The 19397-nt window shown below is 44.9% G+C and overlaps 1 protein-coding gene across 4 annotated transcripts in view; it reads right to left on the bottom strand.

Moving 5' to 3' along the window:
- Positions 1 to 19397, bottom strand: part of VPS13B (vacuolar protein sorting 13 homolog B) — a 454216-nt gene that overhangs the window by 35757 nt on the left and 399062 nt on the right. For all 4 annotated transcript variants that reach the window (XM_087825303.1, XM_087825300.1, XM_087825302.1 and 1 more), the window contains exons 44-51: positions 16327 to 16482; positions 7797 to 8060; positions 7028 to 7111; positions 6678 to 6853; positions 6029 to 6199; positions 5466 to 5667; positions 4177 to 4365; positions 1772 to 1918 (exon numbers count right to left, since the gene is read on the bottom strand). In XM_087825303.1, the coding sequence (XP_087681429.1) occupies positions 1772 to 1918; positions 4177 to 4365; positions 5466 to 5667; positions 6029 to 6199; positions 6678 to 6853; positions 7028 to 7111; positions 7797 to 8060; positions 16327 to 16482 (1389 nt within the window). The remainder of the gene's footprint in view (positions 1 to 1771; positions 1919 to 4176; positions 4366 to 5465; positions 5668 to 6028; positions 6200 to 6677; positions 6854 to 7027; positions 7112 to 7796; positions 8061 to 16326; positions 16483 to 19397) is intronic.

Below are 19397 nucleotides of genomic sequence, written 5' to 3'. Positions count from 1 at the left end.
AACCATGTAATCTCAGGAGGTGGCCGGCTGGGGACATGAGAATATTAAAAATCCTGTCCCATGAAAAAGACCCAATGAGACAATTACAGGCGGGGGGAGTAGGGGCTGCTTTCCTAGGCATGAAGAAACAGTATAGAGCTGGGGCGATTTAAAAGGTGATGCAAAGTTCGCAGTGTCTCCCAGGTACTGCAAAAATCCAGATGCCACAAGGGTAGAAGTGCCACATGTTGGGGAGGGAGTTTCCTTGGACAGGTCCGGCTGAACTGAAAGAGTGTGGCACCCCAGTGGCAGGGGACTTGGAAAGAAGAGACCTGAATGAGATACAGAACAGTGAACTGGGAGCTCAGAAGACAAGTTTTGGTGAAGGCTTAGGAAGACAAGTTTTGGGGAAACTCTGATCCCAACGCTCGGCTGGGATTCCACGTGGTTTCTGGCTCATTAAAAGAGTCTCAGAGCTTTAAACTTAAAAAGGACCTTGAGAGCTCTATTTTTAATTCTTTGTGGAACCTCCATACTGTTTTCCATAGTGGCTGCATCAACTTACAATCCCACCAACAGTGCACAGGGGTAAAAAACTGAATGAACAAACAAAACAAAACAGACTCATAGACAGAGCACGAGCTGCTAGCTGCCAGGGTGTTTGGTGATGGGCGGGAAGGCGAAGGGGATTAAGAGATACCAGCTTGTAACCCAGTCACGGGGAAGTGAGGCACAGCCTAGGGAACACGGCCAACAAGGCATTAACTATGTGTGGGATGGACTGTTCTTCTCATGTCTTTATTAGGCATATAAATGTCAACCTATGCTGTACGCCTGAAACAAATATAATATTGCACGTCAACTACAACTAAAAAGAACTTGACATTCAGAGTAAACATTCTTAAAGAAAGGGCCCTGAGAGAGCTTATTTGTACCTCTTCTTTCACAGCGAAGACAGCTGCTTCCCAGTGACTTGTCCAAGATCACAAAGCCAGCGAGTGGCAGTGCCCAGCCAGGAGCCAGGCTCCCTGCGTCCTGTGTGGTGTTTTCGCCACTGTCCCACACAACCTCCCTGAGAAGCTAGGGGTGATCATGTCTTAAGAAAATTCCTACACCTTTCCTGAAGCTGGACTGGAGCTTGAAAATGGGGACACTCCTCAGCTGCCGGGAGGAACGTAGGGGGTCTTCCCCTTCTCGCCAGGAGGCCAAGACAAATGAGCTCACTGCGGAGCTGCGGCCGCCGCTGGCTACCATCATTTCCCGAACGCCTAGCCTTTTTATGAATAGTACCTCATTGAATCCTCACAGGAACACCCGCAAGGAACACGAGTTATGGCCATTTTCAGATGAGAAAGTGTCGGTGTGGAAAGCCCTGACCTAATGTTTCAGGAAGCCCCAGTGGGGAGAAGCAGAATGATCAGGACACATGCTCTCTATTGTCAAATCCCTTCCAATAATGCAAATATTACTGACCTCCATTTCCACCTGGGTACTTCTGGTCACTTATTTAACACTTCAGTGAACCAAGATAAAAATGTTCTATTTTGCCCGGCCAGCATGGCTCAGTGGTTGAGCATTGCCCTATGACCCAGGAGATCCTGGTTCGATTCCCGGTCAGGGCACATGCCTGGGTCCGGGCTCGATCCCCAGCAGGGGGTGTGCAGGAGGCAGCCGATCAACGGCTCTCTCATCATTGATGTTTCTCTCTCTCCCTCTCCCTTCCTCTCTCCGATCCTATTTATTGTAACTTATCGAAACCCAAGACAAGCCAATCACATTAAGAATTACTTACCTCCTGTTCAGATTGGGGCTTGGAGACAGACAGCTGTGGTTTATAGAATATCTGATACGGTGTATTATTGATTATTGTAGTCTTATCTTCAATCTGAATAATTTGTATGCCCTGCTGTACCATGGAGGAGATGCAGAACTGACATAACTGCAAGAAATGGAGGAAAGAGCACGTCTGAAAATCTTGGAAGGCATACGAAAACCTCTGGATTATTATTATTTTTTAAATATATCTTTATTGATTTGAGAGAGAGGAAGGGAGAGGGACAGAAAGAGATAGAAACATCAATGATGAGAGAGTCATTGATCAAATCCGCAACTGGGCATGTGCCCTGACCGGGAATCGAACCCCCATCGCCTGGATCCTAGGTCGACGCTCAACCGCTGAGCCACACCCGGCCAGGCTCTCTGGATTATTTTTAAAGTCATTTTACCCACTGGTTTTCCCAGGACAGTACCAATTTTACCTTTTGTTCCAGATATTTAACAGAGTTCCCTTTCAGTTTCAGACATGTCCTGGCCCCTCTTCACCCCACAACAGGCTACTTCAGCAAACCAGGGCGTTCCCTTTGCTGCTGCTGTGTAGCGACCGACAGACTTGTTTTCATGTCAGTCCCTTACAAGACATGTATTTATAAAGCGCTTGGATGTAAACAGATGCCACTGGTCTTCTTCCACATAAAGAATTCAGTTAAACATTCCTCCCCCTCTCCCTCCTGCCCAGGAGGGCACTGCCCCGCTGACTGCCCGCTGTGGGCTGGGGTCCGAGAACTGTGCTGCTGCTGCAAACATACCGACTGACCCTTGTGTGCTGCCTCCGTGGGCTGCCTGTCAGCACTTCACGCACAGCAACTCACGGGTCCTCACAACAGCCACGTGGAGTAGCTACGATCATCTTATCTTACAGACTTGGAAAATGAGGCACGAAGAGGCTAATTAAGAACTTGCCTAAGGCCACAAGTATACAGAGGGCCTAGGTGGGGCAGGAAGCCACGCAGGGTGGCTCCAGGAGCCGCTCGTCATCGCCACAAGCGTCGCCTCATTTCCTTACCATGCTGTGAGGAACTGGTGCTCAGAGAGGAGACTCGCCTAAAGATACCCACCAGCAAGCGGTATGATCAGGACAGCAGTTCTCACAGGGGGTCCCGGGCCCCAGGGGAGCAGGGGTGTCTCTGAGGGCCTTTTAGGGGGTACAAAGGTCAAAACGTTTTATAATAATCCTAAGATGCCATTTGTCTTTTTCACCCTAATTCTCGCATAAGTGTACAAATGGAGTTTCCTAGAGGTTATATGATGTATGATGTCATCACTTCCAGGACCAATGGGATGTATGTATATCCTTGTGTTTTAATTTTTTTGTTTTGACTTCTAATTTGATAAATATCAATAGATATAACCCACATAAACAAAAGATTTTGGGAGGTTTTAAGGGGTCCTGAGAATAAAAAACTTGAGAATCGTTGCTAAATAATAGTGAAATATAAATACACAAAATACTATATTTTCCAACAGTTCATTCATTCATTCACGAACACTGATCCAGCATTTGCTGTGGCTGCACTGTGAGGTGCTGGAGATATTGGGTGTTTGACTGTAGATCACAACATTTTTTCCAGCTTTTGATGGTAGTTCTCAACTTACAACTATTCACCTTCGGGTGACTCATGCTTACAGCTCTTTGCCGTTCACACCCATGTTGCAGTACTTTGGCCGGCAGAGCATAAACATGTGTTGCCCAGACAACTTTGAGGAAATGGATACCAGCTTTGAATATTGAAGAAAGACCAATTTCTTTGTATCAGATAAAATTTATTTTTAAAAAGTCACCAAGTGACCCTAACATTTCGTGAGAGGCTCTTCAAAGATGCCTGTCGGAATCCGCGTTCCCGCAGGAAGGTGGCTCTGAGTTACGCTGCCCGGAGGGGGGCTCCCTCCTTCTCTGACCGGGGACAGCTACCATGGCGAAGGCATTATCAGGAGCAGCGGGAGGCCTCTGGAAGGTGCGCTAGGACGGCCAGCTTCCGCACCTACAGTTTAACAGGACTCGCTACTGTATTATTCAGCTTAATTGGTTTTCACAGACTTTAGAAAAGGTTTATGCCAGAAAGCACACAACATTTGTATTTAATAACTGAGCCAGTATGTTTTTTGTACTCCTATCTTTAAAAACATGGGTGCCAGCCCCCTGTTCAAGGACACAGCTCCCCCTTAGGACATTGGTTCTGCTGAGTGTTCGGACCCCGAGCAGTTACTCGATAAGTGACGTGACACAGCTTTTGTCACTGGCACAGGGAAAGGTCCTGCAAGACAGAGGGGCCTAAGGAATCGCAGGCTTCACTGTTACAAATCGTCTAGAGCAAGTAACACCAGAAAGGGGGGAAGGAAGGAAAGGGGGTTCTGCCCTACCTTCCGGCGGCCGGGGGGCGCGCCCAGCCTGATCTCGGCCTCCACGCGCCCCTCCTCGTCCAGCCACACGACCTCGCCATCGCCCCCATCTCTCCACCTGGGCGACGTCAGCTCGTGAACCAGTTTAACTGCTACTGACTTGTGCACGGTGTTTGTATTCGCCCAGTATATTCCAATTTGAAAAGCTTCCTGGAAAAATGATGTCTCAATTATAGTATTTTTTCGTAACTGTGATATTTTTACCTCAATTCCCAGGAATTTTTTTATATTATATAATAGGTCTATTTAGGCAAACAAATCCCTTTATGGCTTTTCCTTTCTTTTCTTTTTCTCCCCCTGCCCCTCTCTCTTTTTTTGTAATGGCAACATACATTGTACTTTAGATCTCCCTGTTTTCTTTGATTCACGATGGAATTCATATTTATGAAGGAGGGGCAATAAAACCAAACCCCAACTGTAACTACCCCATAAATTCCACAGGCTTAAACACTGAAGGTTTCCTTTCATTTGACAAAAGAACAACATGTAACTTTAGGTCCATGGAGGTCAGCATTCCGACTCCATAAGGTAACATCATCTGATTATTTTAAAAAATGCAATTGAATAAAGATGTTTATGAACTGAAGCCCCCCCAAAAGAACTCTCAAGTTGTTTCGCTATCAGGAAAACATGTTATTTAGGAGTTTCCTGTACTCTATTTTCTTACAGATTTATGTGCCTTTAAAAATGAGCCTCATCAAGAGAATTCTCCTGTGATGGAATCGAAAATCTTCCTGTGAAATTCTGTTTTGTGATTAGGGTTCCCCCGTGTCAATAATGATTCCATGTTATTGTCAACACTGGGTGGGCATGGGGATTATGGACATTCAAATCCACATGAAAAAAGGAAGCCCTGACAGAAAAGGGTTGCTTGGAATCCTCAACTCTTATCCACCTTGCAGGTCTCTGACGGGCAGGTTAGCACAGGACGTGGCTCTATGTCCTAAACGTATCCGGAGGGGGCCCATTCTAATGCTTGTCAAATATCCTGTACACAATGGAAATGAGAATGTAGCTAGTACAAGTTATCAAATTTAAAGATAACTCAAACATGAATACTGCTGATGGGCAACAAAGGACATCTGAAATGTCTTTGAATATCAAAGAACATTCCATGCCCCTGACATCTGCATCTAAGAGGAGTTTCCCACAACTGACACATTTTGTTATGCACATAAATGCAACCTCAGAATAAAAGCTGGCTGTTGAAAGAAAAGAATTCATATTAGTTTTAAAAATAGTAATAGTACCTGAAAATTAGGAGGGATAATAATTTTGCCAGCAGGAACCTGTAGAACAATCTTCTCTCCTTCAAACAGCCAGAGGTCCCACTTGGACTGATTGATAAGCAGGGCCCAGGGCAGAAGTTCTATCAACAAGGTCCTAACATATGGCTTCCAGACTGACAGCTTCACCCGCATTGGACTGTCCCACTGACTCAGCTGCTCGTTCCTGTTCCAAAGACCACATGCAAGAGACTCAGTGAAACACAATGACTTCAGTTTTCCTGAAACGTGCTTAAGGATTCCAGACACAGTGCTCCTGCAGGACACCTCTTCATACCACAGCCATCCAATGCCGAATGTGCAGGCAGGAGACACTTTTCATGCAATTATGTTCCAGGTTATGGGTAAAGTGATCTACAAAGCACATCTACGGGATGATAAAAGGGCGGGATCGGACAGATACAAACAAGTATCTTCTTTTTTAAAAAAAACCCCACCATTTTTTGGTATCAAACATTTCTGTGAATGGTCATTTATTACTTAATATTGAGAAATGTTTGTAGAAAAAGGTGGCAGGAGGACATTACCTGTCAGAGTCCTTTCTATTATAGGGCCACATGGGTTGAAGGGAGTTTTCCAGCCCGTAGAATTCATCGAGGATCTGGCTCACGGAACCTCCAGGGTGTGTCTTAGTGGCTATTTGCTTAATGAGGGAGGTTGAGATGGGAACAGCACAATGTGAAGGGTCATCTTCTTCTCTAGGGAATGGAAAGAAAAACCAAGAATATCGGAGTTCTGGAGGGGTCTGCAATTGATGGAAAAGAACTTAAGTACAAATGTATTATAGTCCAATACTTTTTGTGTGAGATTGAGTCAATTTTTGGTGTTTCAGGGACTGGTGACACCATGTTTGGATGACCTGGGCCCTGGCTTTTCCTCTCCTGTCCCCCCACCCCAACCATGCTTGGGTGAGATCTCTACTCATCTCTTCTTCCAGGACAGAAATGATGTGCCAATTAAAATTTTCTGATGATCTCTCTTGTTTATTTCTAAGCTTAAGAAAAGAGGCTGAATTTTATTTAAAACTATAGAGGAGAGTAAGAGGACACTAGGCAGGATAATTTTAAAGTCACATTCTCATAAGATAAGAAATCATACCAAAAACTCTATCCTCCCTCTCCCCCTCAACAGTACTAGGATAACTTTCTGCTGAACTCTTAAGGACTTCCCCGGTACCTTGCTTGAAAGGTTAGGTGATGTACAAGGTCAGGCTCTATGTTTTGCAGTGGTTTCTCCTGCCCCTTTCCTGGAATAATTTGTGTTTCACTCAATCCCAGGCTCCTTTTCTCCAAATGTATGATAATGGGGTCTGGAAGATGACTCCTCATGATAAAAAGAGGGCTGAACACAATCTGTAAAAATAAAAGGACAGGACTTTCATATTTGCTTTGTTGCAGTATCCCAGCTGTTTGATGCCGAAACAAACTTGTAATAAATCTCTTCCCTGGGTCACTCTGACCTTAATTTATTTCAGAACAGAAAGGGTCAGAGTCATATACCATATTTTAGGACTGGAAAGCACTCACCATTCGCTGCTGCACTTGAGAGTTGGGTTCCAAAGTCAGAACTGTGCACCAGACATAAATAATGGAGCTGTTTGAAGATGGTACCTGCACATGAGACAGAAGAGGGTCTGTTAAATCCTAGTTCACTGATTCATCAAAATAAGGCACAGATATCACATTGGGTGGGGGTATTAAAAAGTTTGCAGTTATAGAAAAAAGCCATAGAAGAGGGAAAACTAAGCAAAACCAGACTTCATTATGGCACAAAGTGAATGTGCAGTGACTCAATGGGGCCAATTTTTTCCATAAAAACGAAGGGACTTCTTTGAGGAGAGGCTGAGTTAAGACCAAGGAGGAGCATGAAAGAGGAATGATAGTAGTGATGGTGGAGACCGAGGAAGAGACAAAAGAGTAACAGGTCATCACAAAGGTTCTTAAGTGGGGAGGACACTCTGCTTCCCTTCCACAGAGCGTGTCATCAGATTCTTTCTCAGGATACAACTCGCCTCCACCTGGGAGGGGGAGCATCTTGGCCAGAACCACTGGGACAGACACAGACATGTTGTCCTGGGATGGGGAGGTGCAATATTCACAGCCTCTTTGTATTATTTCAGGTCTCCCCTCTTCTGAATATATCACCTTTTATTTTTATTGTTGACAGTACTACAGGTGTCCTTCAGATTCCCTGCACAGATCACCTTTTAATAGAGGTGTTGTGTTGAGTAAAGAACATAATGGTAAGTTTTTAATTTTAGAGCCACTCTACTCTAGATTGTGCTGCTTCTCATACCTGGATGACGATGCTGAACTCGAGGGCCTTGGGTTCCAGGCACACGTCTCTTGACCAGTCTTCATCTCCTTTGGCCTTCACACACAACTCTGTCAGTTCACTGTTTTCTAGGATGTACGAAGGCAATTTCCGTTTGGCTGTGAGGCAGTCAAAATGTTCTCGAACCACAGCTTGTCCATCTTGACCAATGTAATGCTGAACGACTTTTAGTTCTATGCTTTGAGATAAGTAGCTACAGATGATCTGTCTTCCACAGATGATAATCTAAAAGACAGTAAGTTAAATAAGGCCTCACCCATTCAGGTTTCATGAACTGGAAACATGTAACCATTCAGACAGTAACCAGATGAAATCCCTGCTGGGTAGCGCAGCCGGTTAGAGCATCACCCAGATCCGCCGAAGCTGCGGGTTTGAACTTCGGTCAGGGCGCATGCAAGGAGCAACCAATGAATGTGTGAACAAGTGGAACAGCAAATCATGTTCTCTCAACTCAACTTAGAAGAAATTGAAGTATTAGCTTATTTAGAGGGTGCAAGAAGAAAAAGAGGTGGGACTTTGCCCTGTTGAGTTTGCAGCAAAGGACGGACACACGGGGGTGGGGTGGGGGGGTGCAGGTCCTTCCAGAAATGCTGGCCGTGTGCTTGAGGGCGAAGGTGGGGCTGGAGGTGGAAGGCCTGTGAAATAAAAGACTTGCGAATGTTCGCAGAAAGATGATGGTTCACTTGGAAAAGAGGGCAGAGGCTCAAACCCAGCGACTGGCCAACACTTTGGCGACAGCTCCTCAGGGTGAGAAGCCGAAGCAGGGGTAGAACAAGGGGCGGAGGAGTGTGGTCGAGAACCAGGAAGGAGCCGCGCTGCGGGCGCCGCGAGGGACGGACCGACCACGAGGTGGTGGCCGATGGTACCAAGCGATGCAGCAGAAAACAAGACCCGCTCTGGCAGCTGCGAGGACCGCAGTGATCCGTCTGCCCCGAGGCTGAGTTCCGAGGGTTTATCGCATTCTTACGCAACCAGAGCTCTCTGTGTGCACTGATGAGACAATATTCAACTCCGCTGCCTAATTCTACTCTATTCTTTCTTCTTGCATTCTATGGCGAAGGAGCATGTATCTTTATAAAGCACAGAACTGTCCACTAAACCCAGGGATTATCCAACTTTCCATCCTGCTAAGAGGATAGTTCATTGTAGGCATTAAGAAATCTCTTAAATTGGCTGAAATTGAAAAGACAATGCAAAATTTATTCTCACAAAGTGAGTACTTTTAGAAAGCAAATTCTTCTGCAATGTGAATATTCACTGTGACGGGGAAAACAGGACTTTTCCATCTGAATTTCCTTACCTGAAATACTTTTTCCGATTATACAATAAAAGCTAATATAAATACTGTATGTTTACAGGTCTAAGCACGTGCTGATTAATTTTATGTGTCAACTTGAATGGGCCACAGGGCACACAGATACCTGGTCAAGCCTCATGCTGGGTGCGTCTGTGAGGCGTTTCTGGGTGAGATTAACATCTGCGTTGGCAGAGGGAGGGAGGCAGGTTGCCCTGCTGCGGTGCGCAGGCCGCACTCCACCAACTGCCAATCTGCATAGAAGAGCCCAAGAGGGGGGGAAGCCCTCCTGCCTGACGCCAGAGCGGGGCAGGGCCCTTCCCTGGCCTCTGGACCTGGACTGAAACTTCAGCTCTCCTTGGGTCTCCAGCCTGCTGGGTTAGGACTCAGGACGGGGACTCCCTGCCGGCTCTTCTGGGTCTGTAACTCGCAGACCTGGGCTCTTGGGCCTTCCTGACCTCCATCACCACGGAGTCAATTGATCACAAACCTCTCCCCCCCTCCTCCCCGCGCATACATGATGCATGTGGATAAATATCTGTGCGTGCCCATATCTTAGGGCTTCTGTTTCTTTGAAGAAACCTGGCTAATACAAGCATTTTCACAGGTTAGCTCTTTTCACCTCACAGCAATCTTACAGAATAGGGGCCACTATCATTCCTCATCTTGAGGAGATGGAGCCACAGAGATGCTGAATAACTTGCCCATTCCCCAGCCCGGTGCCAAGTCTGTGCTGATAATCACCCTGAAGTTCATTTCTCACAAAATTACTACCTACTGATTAAGAAAACTCAGAAACTATAAAAAGACAAAGGCTGCCCACTGCCATGTAAATGGGGCAGACACCGCTGGTCCCTGCTCTTCCCTTGCTATTAAAACCCCCGATCTGGTTTAGGCCTCAAAACCCAGCAAAGTACTGAGGGAAGGTGCGCACCTCCCACGGACCCAGAGACTATCCTACTTGGTATAAACGAATCCCGACGATTCCCCTCGCCAATGATGAGCTTAACGGGTAAGCCTGGGACTCTGCTTGGCCAACAATATGAAAAGGAAAGACTGCTAAGAGGCTCCGGGAAAGATGTAACTTCTTGATAATGAGAGGAAATCTGAGAAGCCCTTCCTTCTCTGTCCCGGCCGAGGCTATGAGGCTCCATATCCTTCCGTGGCCATCCTGACAGCAGGGTGGCAGACGGGGGGCACGGCAGGGGAGAGGCTCGGAGCTGCTCAGCTCAACGCTGGCCTATGTTCCTCCTTCTTGTTACGGGAGACAATAAATGCGAAACGGGAACAACAGTATCTGCCTCACTAACCTGCTATTAAGATTAAAATATTAATCTTAATATTTTGTAATCTTATTTTGTAACTTTAAGCTGAAAACATCCTAATTGATATTTTTGCTATGTCATTAAGAATATTTTGTAACCATATTTTTTAATGAAATATTTATGCAAACATGAATAACTACTTACAAACGATATTTTCACCCCAAACCAACCTGCTGTATTGATAGAAGAAAAATTGTCATTGTTGCGTCAACTTGCATTATTTGAATATGAGGTTTGGCATTTCCTTAAACATTTATTTTTCAACTATTTATTCCTTTCACTCCTTTAGAAAGAATATATCTGTAAAAACCAAGCTGGGCATAACTGTTACATTTCCCCGAGATACTCTGGCCATTATGTATGTAGTTAAAACAATGTTTCCACAATAGAACATAACACTCGACTAACTATGGGCCCTAAACTGGAGGCAGGCTTTCTTCAGCATGTGCTGGGGTTCACAGACACTCATGGTGGCTATAATGATGCCACAGCGTCGCCTACCTTGAAACAAACACCTGAAGGCCCTGGGCAGTATTTAACTCTGCTCTGTGCGGCTGTGCCGGGCTGGCAGCGCCTGCCCACTGCTCTCGCTGCAGAGCCCTGCGCCCCAGGAGACGCAGGAGAATTTTGCTGTCTCACAGAAACCACAGAGCCTCTGCAACCATCTGGGGCTCACTTTGTGTAAAGACAGAGATCCTCTCGGTGGTTTTTTATAGTTTCATTTTCAACTAGAAAGCCTGTTAAATAGGCTTTCAAATTTCATAAGAAGGAGACCTTTAAAAGTGGCCAGGAGGGAAGCTACTCGGATGAGGGGGAATCAGCATGGCTGCTCCTCGTGGCCTCTGCGAGCTGCTCCCACGCAGGGCTCAGAGCAGCCACGTCTGCGTTTCTTCAAAGTGGCGACACTTAAGATGCCTTTATTTTGAAAATTATGGTTAGGATTTCAAGATTAATTTATCAGTTGAAGACAGCTACTTAATTTTTTAAATGTAGGGTTTCTCTTTAATACACATTTGCAGGTTTCACACTAATTTCCCTCTTTCCCTAAAGCCACAAAGATGTGTACTGAAGATTTCCACATGTGATTTTACTTAGCAGGTCTCAGAACTCTTATTAGATCAGTGCCAAGAACAGTGATATTAAAGAATAACCCCAGAGCACCAGATGCACTGGAAAACGATATCTCAGCCATGATTAAAAGTGTACGTATGAAGATACAAGTATATACACGCACATACACATGTGCACTTAAGCTTTTGGAGTGGTAAAGCTTTCCCCAATCAAGGGATGGGAAACGTGGACGCCAATGCGTGTACGTGAGGAGCTGTACACCGCGCAGAGGTCCTGGGAAGTTTCCCCTCAGCTGGGGAACAGGAAGGCAGGGCACCAGCAACAAGTCACGGCTCCAACGCGCGCTGGCCAGTCTCGCCTGCACAGGGGCACAGGGATGTGGTCAGGGGCTTCGGGGAGCTGCACACGCTCACCCCCGGGGGGCCTCGCGATTAGGCAGCTGGTTTACCACGTTCCCAGGCCCAGGTCGAGGAGGAAAGAAGCCAAGATACGAGGGAGGCGGGCTCCACAAGGCTTCTGGAGGCTGGGCCCCTGCTGCCTTCTGACCTGGCTAACGAGGAAATCCTGCGTCGATGTACTCTAGCTGCAGCTAATCTGAATGTTGGTTAATCTACCTCGACAATAAAATAATCCAACCGAAAACGACACTGTAAAATTTTGCTTTGGGGGGGGGGTTGGGGGTAAGAGGAGAGAGGAAGGAGGGGATGGATGGGGAAGAGAGGGAGAGGCTCAACACACCGGCGAGAAAGGCGTTTCACAACTTCGATACACGCAGCGGTTGTCCGAAGTTGACACGTGGTCTCCTCAACCTTTCAGCGCCACCCATTTGCTTCATTCTAGGTTAAATCAATCGCTGTTTGTGTCCCGATTTTCACTACCCTGCTAAGGCTTTGAAATGGCCGTAACTCAGAGCTCAGTCCCATCTTAATACATAAATGCTGACGCTCCAGTAGAAACTAGTGTGTGCCCCTCCCGACAGCGGGAATGCAGAACGGCCTGGCCCAGCTCCTTGGGTAGACTGCTGACGCTTCCTTCTAAAAAGGTAAGTGCAAGGTGAGAGCTGCTGGGCTCCCATCTTCGCTCTCCAAATAGGCTTTCCTGTTTGGCTAGAATCGGATTTTTTTTTTTAAGGGTTATTTAATATAAATGGGGTAGAAGCAGAGAAAAGTGTGAGTGGCAGTCCCCACAGAAAATGATTACTAACATTCAACAGTACAAATAACATTTGGAAAAATTCTGAAATGTGATTTGGCACCAGATGTCTTAAAATATGTATATTTGACATTAAGGGGAGGAATGATTAAAGGAATTCCTTAAACTTGCACTGTATGCAAATTATTTTTGTTAGTCCTAATTTGAAGCCCTCTTAATATTTAAAAAAAATGCTGATGGTTTGAAAACGAAGAAAATCAGCAGAAGTTTTGGGACAAATATATATTTAGTTTTATTTAAAAGATTAGTGCAGCCCGGCTGGGCATGGCTCAGCGGTTGAGCGCTGACCTAGGATCCCGGTGATCGGGGTTCGATTCCCGGTCAGGGCACATGCCCAGGTTGTGGGCTGCAGCTGATCAATGACTCTCTCATCATTGATGTTTCTATCTCTCTCTCTTCCTCTCTCTGAAATCAATAAAGATATATTTAAAAATAAAATAAAATAAAATAAAAAATAAAAGATTAGTGCAGCCCTAACAAGAATCTGGTTAGACGAAACAGTGAGTTTTTGTTAAAGAATAAAAATACATCTTTTTAGTTGGGAATATGCATTGAGTACCACAAAAACATTCAGATCCTTTGCTCAGGGAATTAGACTTTATAGCAATTACATTAGGGACAGATCAGAAATCTGGACACCCATTTATACACAAAGATATTTATTTAAAGATTTATTATAGTGACAAACTGGACATTACCTAAAAACCCAACAACAAGAGAATGCTTCAGTGTGTTTCCAGGTATCATGTGGTAAATTATTATGCAACCATTTGAAGAAAAATCTCAGGAATTTTAGATAACATGAGAAGATAAGCATTATATAATGTTAAGTGGGGAAAAACAAGTTGAAGAGTTGTTATTACAATCAGATCTCAAGTTGTTTAAAAATATCTGCATAGAAAAAAAGTAGAAAAACTACATTAAAGTAATAATAGTATTTATATTTGGGTGGTAGAACTACGGGTAATTTTAATTTTCTTTAGACTTTTCTGTGTTTTTAGAAATATTTTATAATAGTTAAAATAAAATAATAAGAATGAACTAATATTTACTGGGTGCTTTCTTTTACGATAGGAATATAAAGCATGGAAGATTAAGAAATTTGTCTAAGATCATATGGGCAATAAGTACTAGTTCTAGGAAATCTTTTATAATCAGAAAAAAAGATAGGTAACATTTGTGAGAGTTTCTTAAAAATGTATTTTTCATGACCAAGGAACATCACATATATTCATTTATCACTGAAATTTAATACAATTCCTTGAAAATATGTAATATCCATGAAAGAATGAGGTACTATTATAGCAAAACAAAACAAGTCCAGCTGGTGCCACCCCTGCCTAGGAATATAACCCTTACTGGGTTAGGACGTGGGCCAGGCACGCTGTAGGCACCGGCCACACACAAGCTCGCTTAATCCTCACGCTAACTTCCTAGGGAAGCACTATTCCTACTCCTATCCCCATTTTACAGATGAGGAAAGTGGGTCACAGAGGCTAGATAACCTGCTGAAGATCACTCAGCCAGCAAGGGCATGCAGCCAGCTGCCTAGGACCTCAACCACCAGGATCTACCATGAAGGCCATTTCTTCACGGAAGGGCCCTGCCATTCCACTAATGGGTAGACGGCCTCCCAGCCACATGCTAAAGAGTTGAATGCACTGGGGAAGTTTAGGCAGAGCTATGGTAGGCAGTCAAAGTGTGGCCCGGGGACCAGAAGCATCACCTGAGAACTTGTTAGAAATGATCACGTCACACCCAAGACCCACTCATCTGGCACTGCGGGAGTGTGACCCACAAACCTATGTTTCAGCAAGGCGTCCAGAGGATTGTGATACACTCTGAAGTTTGCGAACCACTAGCCTAGAGAGAAGGAAAGTGAGGGAAAACAGTCTCGCCTCCTTCGTGTCTTTGAAGGGTTGTACTGTAGAGGGGAGTCCTCACAAGTTGTGTGATTGTTCTGTGCACTTTGCAGGTTCTGAGGAATGGTAAAAACTGGCTGAATGTTGATGATTCTGACTCAAAATTAGGAAAAAAGCTTTATTACTAGCTGGAAGTAACCAACAATGGAAAGGGCTCCTGTGTGAGGGAATGAGCCTCTCATCACCTGGAGTATTCAGGTGCTGAATGACCATTTCTCAGGCACCTGGTGAATGACAAGATGGGTCAGGCATTCTTGGAAGACCATGAGGGACAGAATCAGAAAGCCAGTCTGTATTAATTAGGTCGATGTTTGCTGAGAGCACATCGTGTCAGAGAGTTCTGAGGGCAGACGGGAGTCGGTGACGCTTCTTGTCCTTATGACTTTCTAGCTGAAAGCTCACACTTGCTAGGCTGCCCCCTTACTGTCTACTTCAAATGACTCCCTTTCATCCAAGTTCTACATGCTTTCCAAAGCCCAGTTCAAGTCCTATCTTCTTAGTGAAACCTCTAAATCCCCTTCACACTTACTATTAGTTATTTACGTTGTTAGGTTTATATAAATTTCCAATTTTAGAGCAAGGACACTTAGTGTCTTTCATTTTACCCAGTTCCCCTGGAGCCATCAGCTGCCTGGGAAGACCATTCTATGCTTCTTTCTGAGACTCCTGCTACAGTTCTCACTTCACGTCTGTTGCCCACGATGAGAACACGCAACCCAGCCACCTGGTTAGGTGTGGACCGAGAATAGGGGGGGGTCCTAGCGCTCAGCTCCCCAGCTGCTTCCCGCTCAGCCCTGGCAGCCAGCAGCCCTGTGGCTCAAGGGGAAAGCCCCCCTTTCCGGGGACTGAGGGCTGTTCTATCATGTCCTCTGCTCACGTGAGCCCTGGAGAGAATGTTACAACCCAGATGCAGATGTACATGCTAAAACTCTCATGACAAACCCAGTTATACTGTGTGCAGTGAAGCCAGCTTTCAGATTTTAAGACTTCCTTTTTTTCTTTCTACTCTTGTCATATGCTCCGTGCTTGAAAAACATCTTTTAAAAACCACATTTTCACATCTTAAGAACACAAAAAAAGTGTCAGATACTTTTTTCCCCTTCGCAGTCTTGGAACTTCAAAAACAGCCAAAAGGAAGTTTTATAAAATACGTAAAAATATGTGCTGAGAGCTGAGGTTTTATATGCCAAGAGTGAGACTGCAGTGAATTTTTACTGTGGTTAACATGGGCTCCTAGGAAAGGCCTGGAGACCCAGGCCCAGGCTGCCAGGGGGAGCGTCGCACCTCCCTAGATTATTCGCACGCGTATGAGACCAAGGCCTGGTGGCCCACAGGTGGGCTATCGGGGGTCCCCCTCCACTTGCTGCTTCTTTCCCCCCTCAATAAAGGCCTTTTGGCCATTTCACAGCTCATTAGCACCTCCACCAGAGGTAGGTGGCGACAGGGAGAAGAGGCGGAACTAAAATCAGTAAATCTCACTGCTCGTTAGCAGCTCTTGTAAAAGAGGAAGACAGGGGTCTGAAGCCATGGCCATCATCATCAGGACCATCCGCAGCACTCACCTGCTTTTGCACTCCACTGAGTGAGCTGCCTGGGGAGGGCACGGGGAACTCACCTGCTTTTGCACCCCACTGAGTGAGCTGCCTGGGGAGGGCACAGGAACTCACCTGCTTTTGCACTCCACTGAGTCGCTGGACCTTGATGATGAGCGAAGCAGTTCGACCCTTGTACTGAATGGTCCTAATAAAAGTCCCGGCATGGTCCACACTGAAGGGCTCCGACCAACGCCAATTGCCCCAACCTTCGATACAGATGTGTAACAGCTGGAGGGAAAAACAATAATCGTCACAATGCCAAAAGTGCCAACAAAAATCTCGTCCTAAAACGAATGTCTCCTTGCTGGAAAGGCTTCCTATTTGTAGTATCCAGCATCTGTTTCCTTTCTAACCTGCATTACTCATCGCTTCCAGCTCACCCCACTGGGCTCAGAGCAGGAATAGGCCATGGAGAGGCAACATGGTTTTCCAGATCACATTTTAAACCTTCTTAAAAACAACTGTCCTATCAAATGGTGAAAGGCCTGTTGAACGTTTGAGAAAAGACCGTGTCATTCATCTGGGAAGAAGGAGGTTGAGAAGTGAGATCAAAGAGCCTTGGTCTCTGCTGACAGTTTACTCCTCCTTAGGACCAGACAGGAATTGAAGCTAAATTTGGCTCATGGCATTATTTTTGTCCCAAGTTGCAATTATTTTTCAAATTTTGATAAAGAACAAAATAGCAATTTGAGGATGCAACTTACTGAATGTACTCTCCTTATGGGATCACACATATCAAATCAGAAACGCCTTCAAGATTCGAATGTACAGAAAAAGCGTTTGTTCTGTTTTTCCTAGGATGTATTTATTGTGACTTTTACCAACTGAGTCTCCCGATTCACATTCGTATTTATTCATATAGTATTGCAGCTTTTGGTAATATTTAGATTTCTTTCATGGTCATCAAATATTTTCTAATTCCACTCCTATCCGCTAAATGCAACTGGAAAATGAGTTTACGTGAGCAACTATTCCAAAACAACATAACAATTACTGTTTTTTTAGGACACACGTTTCTGTGAAAATAAACAATGTTCTATATGATTACTAAGCATAAGGAAATAAAACTGACATTTTAGGAAAAACATTTACATAATACACAAACTTAATATTTTCTTTTATATCACATATAAATTTTTATAAGAGCTAACCAAAGGCTAATCATGAAACATCTCCCCAAGTCACAGAATGAATAAATCTTTGAAAATGTTCTGTAAGAACTACCATAATCAGTCCTTAAAATAAACGCATTAAGGATTTGCACTGGAACTGCCGTAATAACAAAAGTCTGTTGATAAAAAGATTATTTTTCAGTTTCAGCATTAAGAGGAACCCTCACAAAGTACTTAAAAAATTGCCCAAGGTCACTGGTCATCACAATATGATTTTGGTGGAATACTGACGAAGGGCTTCTTGTTGTTGTTTTTATATATCTTAATAAAACATTCTTTAAAAAATCTCCTAACTCATTTCCCAGCTTTTAATATGGCCCCACTTCAGTTATTCCTCCACACGACTGCCATTCATCAAAAGGCCACCTACCATTCAGATGATTTCTAATAAAGAAGGCTAACAGTTTAAAACACACAAACAAAACAAAACAAAAGAAAGAAAGAAAACACTGTTCTGGACAGCAGGTTCTTTTAGGGAAATACGGTCTTATATGCACGCTAACAAAGTACCAGAGCATCTTTGATGTTTAAATATTAGTTACAGAGAAAAAAGAAAAACAACAGTGATGATTGGAACCACTTCAGTTTTTTGCAGCAGCAACTGGGAATAAAGCTCAGGCACACACAGAACTAAAGGAAACAAGAAAGTTGTTTTCTTTGGAGAGCGTAGTAGCTGGAAATGACAAAAAAGAAAAAGAAAAAAAGTAAGGCACGGAACGTTGAGCTCAGCTATATTTCTTTTTGAAAATTTCATAGCTTCTAAAGAAATTTCAGTGTACACACGTCATTTTAATTGAGGGGTGTTCACATTTGCATATGAGCTCAGTTTCAGGTAGCGGCTCACTCTGAGCGCACAGCTTTTAGTGACTGGATGTCACCAAGGAATAGGCTGTCAGGTTTCGCTTGGCAGCTATTGGCTCTCAGAATGTTGGCGCAGATCTTTTCTTTGAATTACAAAAAATTCAGATACATTTGGATTTGGTTCACACAGAAAAGTTAAGCAGGAGAAAAACATAACACTTCCCCCCACGTGCATCATCAGTGGAGTATTTTGCAATGTTTGATCTACTGTTAAAAAGCATCTAAATGGCGCTGGTGAGTAGATGTATGTAATTTATTAGGACAGGAGCGAGCACTCCGAAGAGAGGGAATCTACGGCAAGGCATTCAGGAGGCCCGCTTTCTCTAGTCCTTCCTGGGGTGCAGCTGGGGCACTAGGCAGATAGCCCCGGACATCAGGCGAGAAGAAACTATAAAATCGGGCATAAACGTGAGCTTCGTGCGAGCCTACCTGACCCTCATGAGATTTCCTTCTACCACTTACCAATACATTTTTATTACTCAGGTACTACGAGGAAGGCAACATGCTGGACACGATGGAGGAAACCAGGGAGAGCTCGAGGGAGAGCTCGAAGCTTACGACCGTACAGGGAAAACGAGGCACGTGCGAATAACTGACGAGGCAGGAGAGGTACAAAGTGACACGGAACCCAGAGAAGGGGGGCTTCTGGGCTGACGTCATTAGAACAACGTCACGAAGCAACTGGGTCTGCGTTTGGGTAGGATTCCAACCAGCAAAGACGACCGTCCATTTCTGGGCCAAAGGGACAACCTGGCACGTGGAAGTCAGAAGGTACGCTTGGGGCAAAGTGAACAGACTCAGCTGGTTGGAGGGAAGGGGACGTGAAAAAACGAGGGAGGGGTACGGTCGGACAGACAGATCTAGATGGCGGTCAGCACTGATTTACTAAGCTAAGGACTGGCGCTTCTTCCAGGAATTAAGGGGGTAGCCGCCGGAGCCTCTGTACAGGGGAGCAGTGTGCTGAAAGGTGGTAAGAGCGGAGTGTGGAGGTGGGAGGACAACTGCCAGTCGGATGAGAGGCAGCGTGGCCAGAAACGGGGGAGAGAGAAAGCAGCGGGCTCGGCAAAATATCACCATACCTTTTGCCTGGAGCCCAAGGTATTTTTATGT

The sequence above is a fragment of the Miniopterus natalensis genome, chromosome 16 (genome assembly GCF_054644295.1).
Source record: "Miniopterus natalensis isolate mMinNat1 chromosome 16, mMinNat1.hap1, whole genome shotgun sequence".
Lineage (NCBI taxonomy): Eukaryota > Metazoa > Chordata > Mammalia > Chiroptera > Miniopteridae > Miniopterus > Miniopterus natalensis.
The sequence above is the reverse complement of the archived record's forward strand: the minus strand, read 5'-3'. Positions and strand labels throughout refer to the sequence as shown.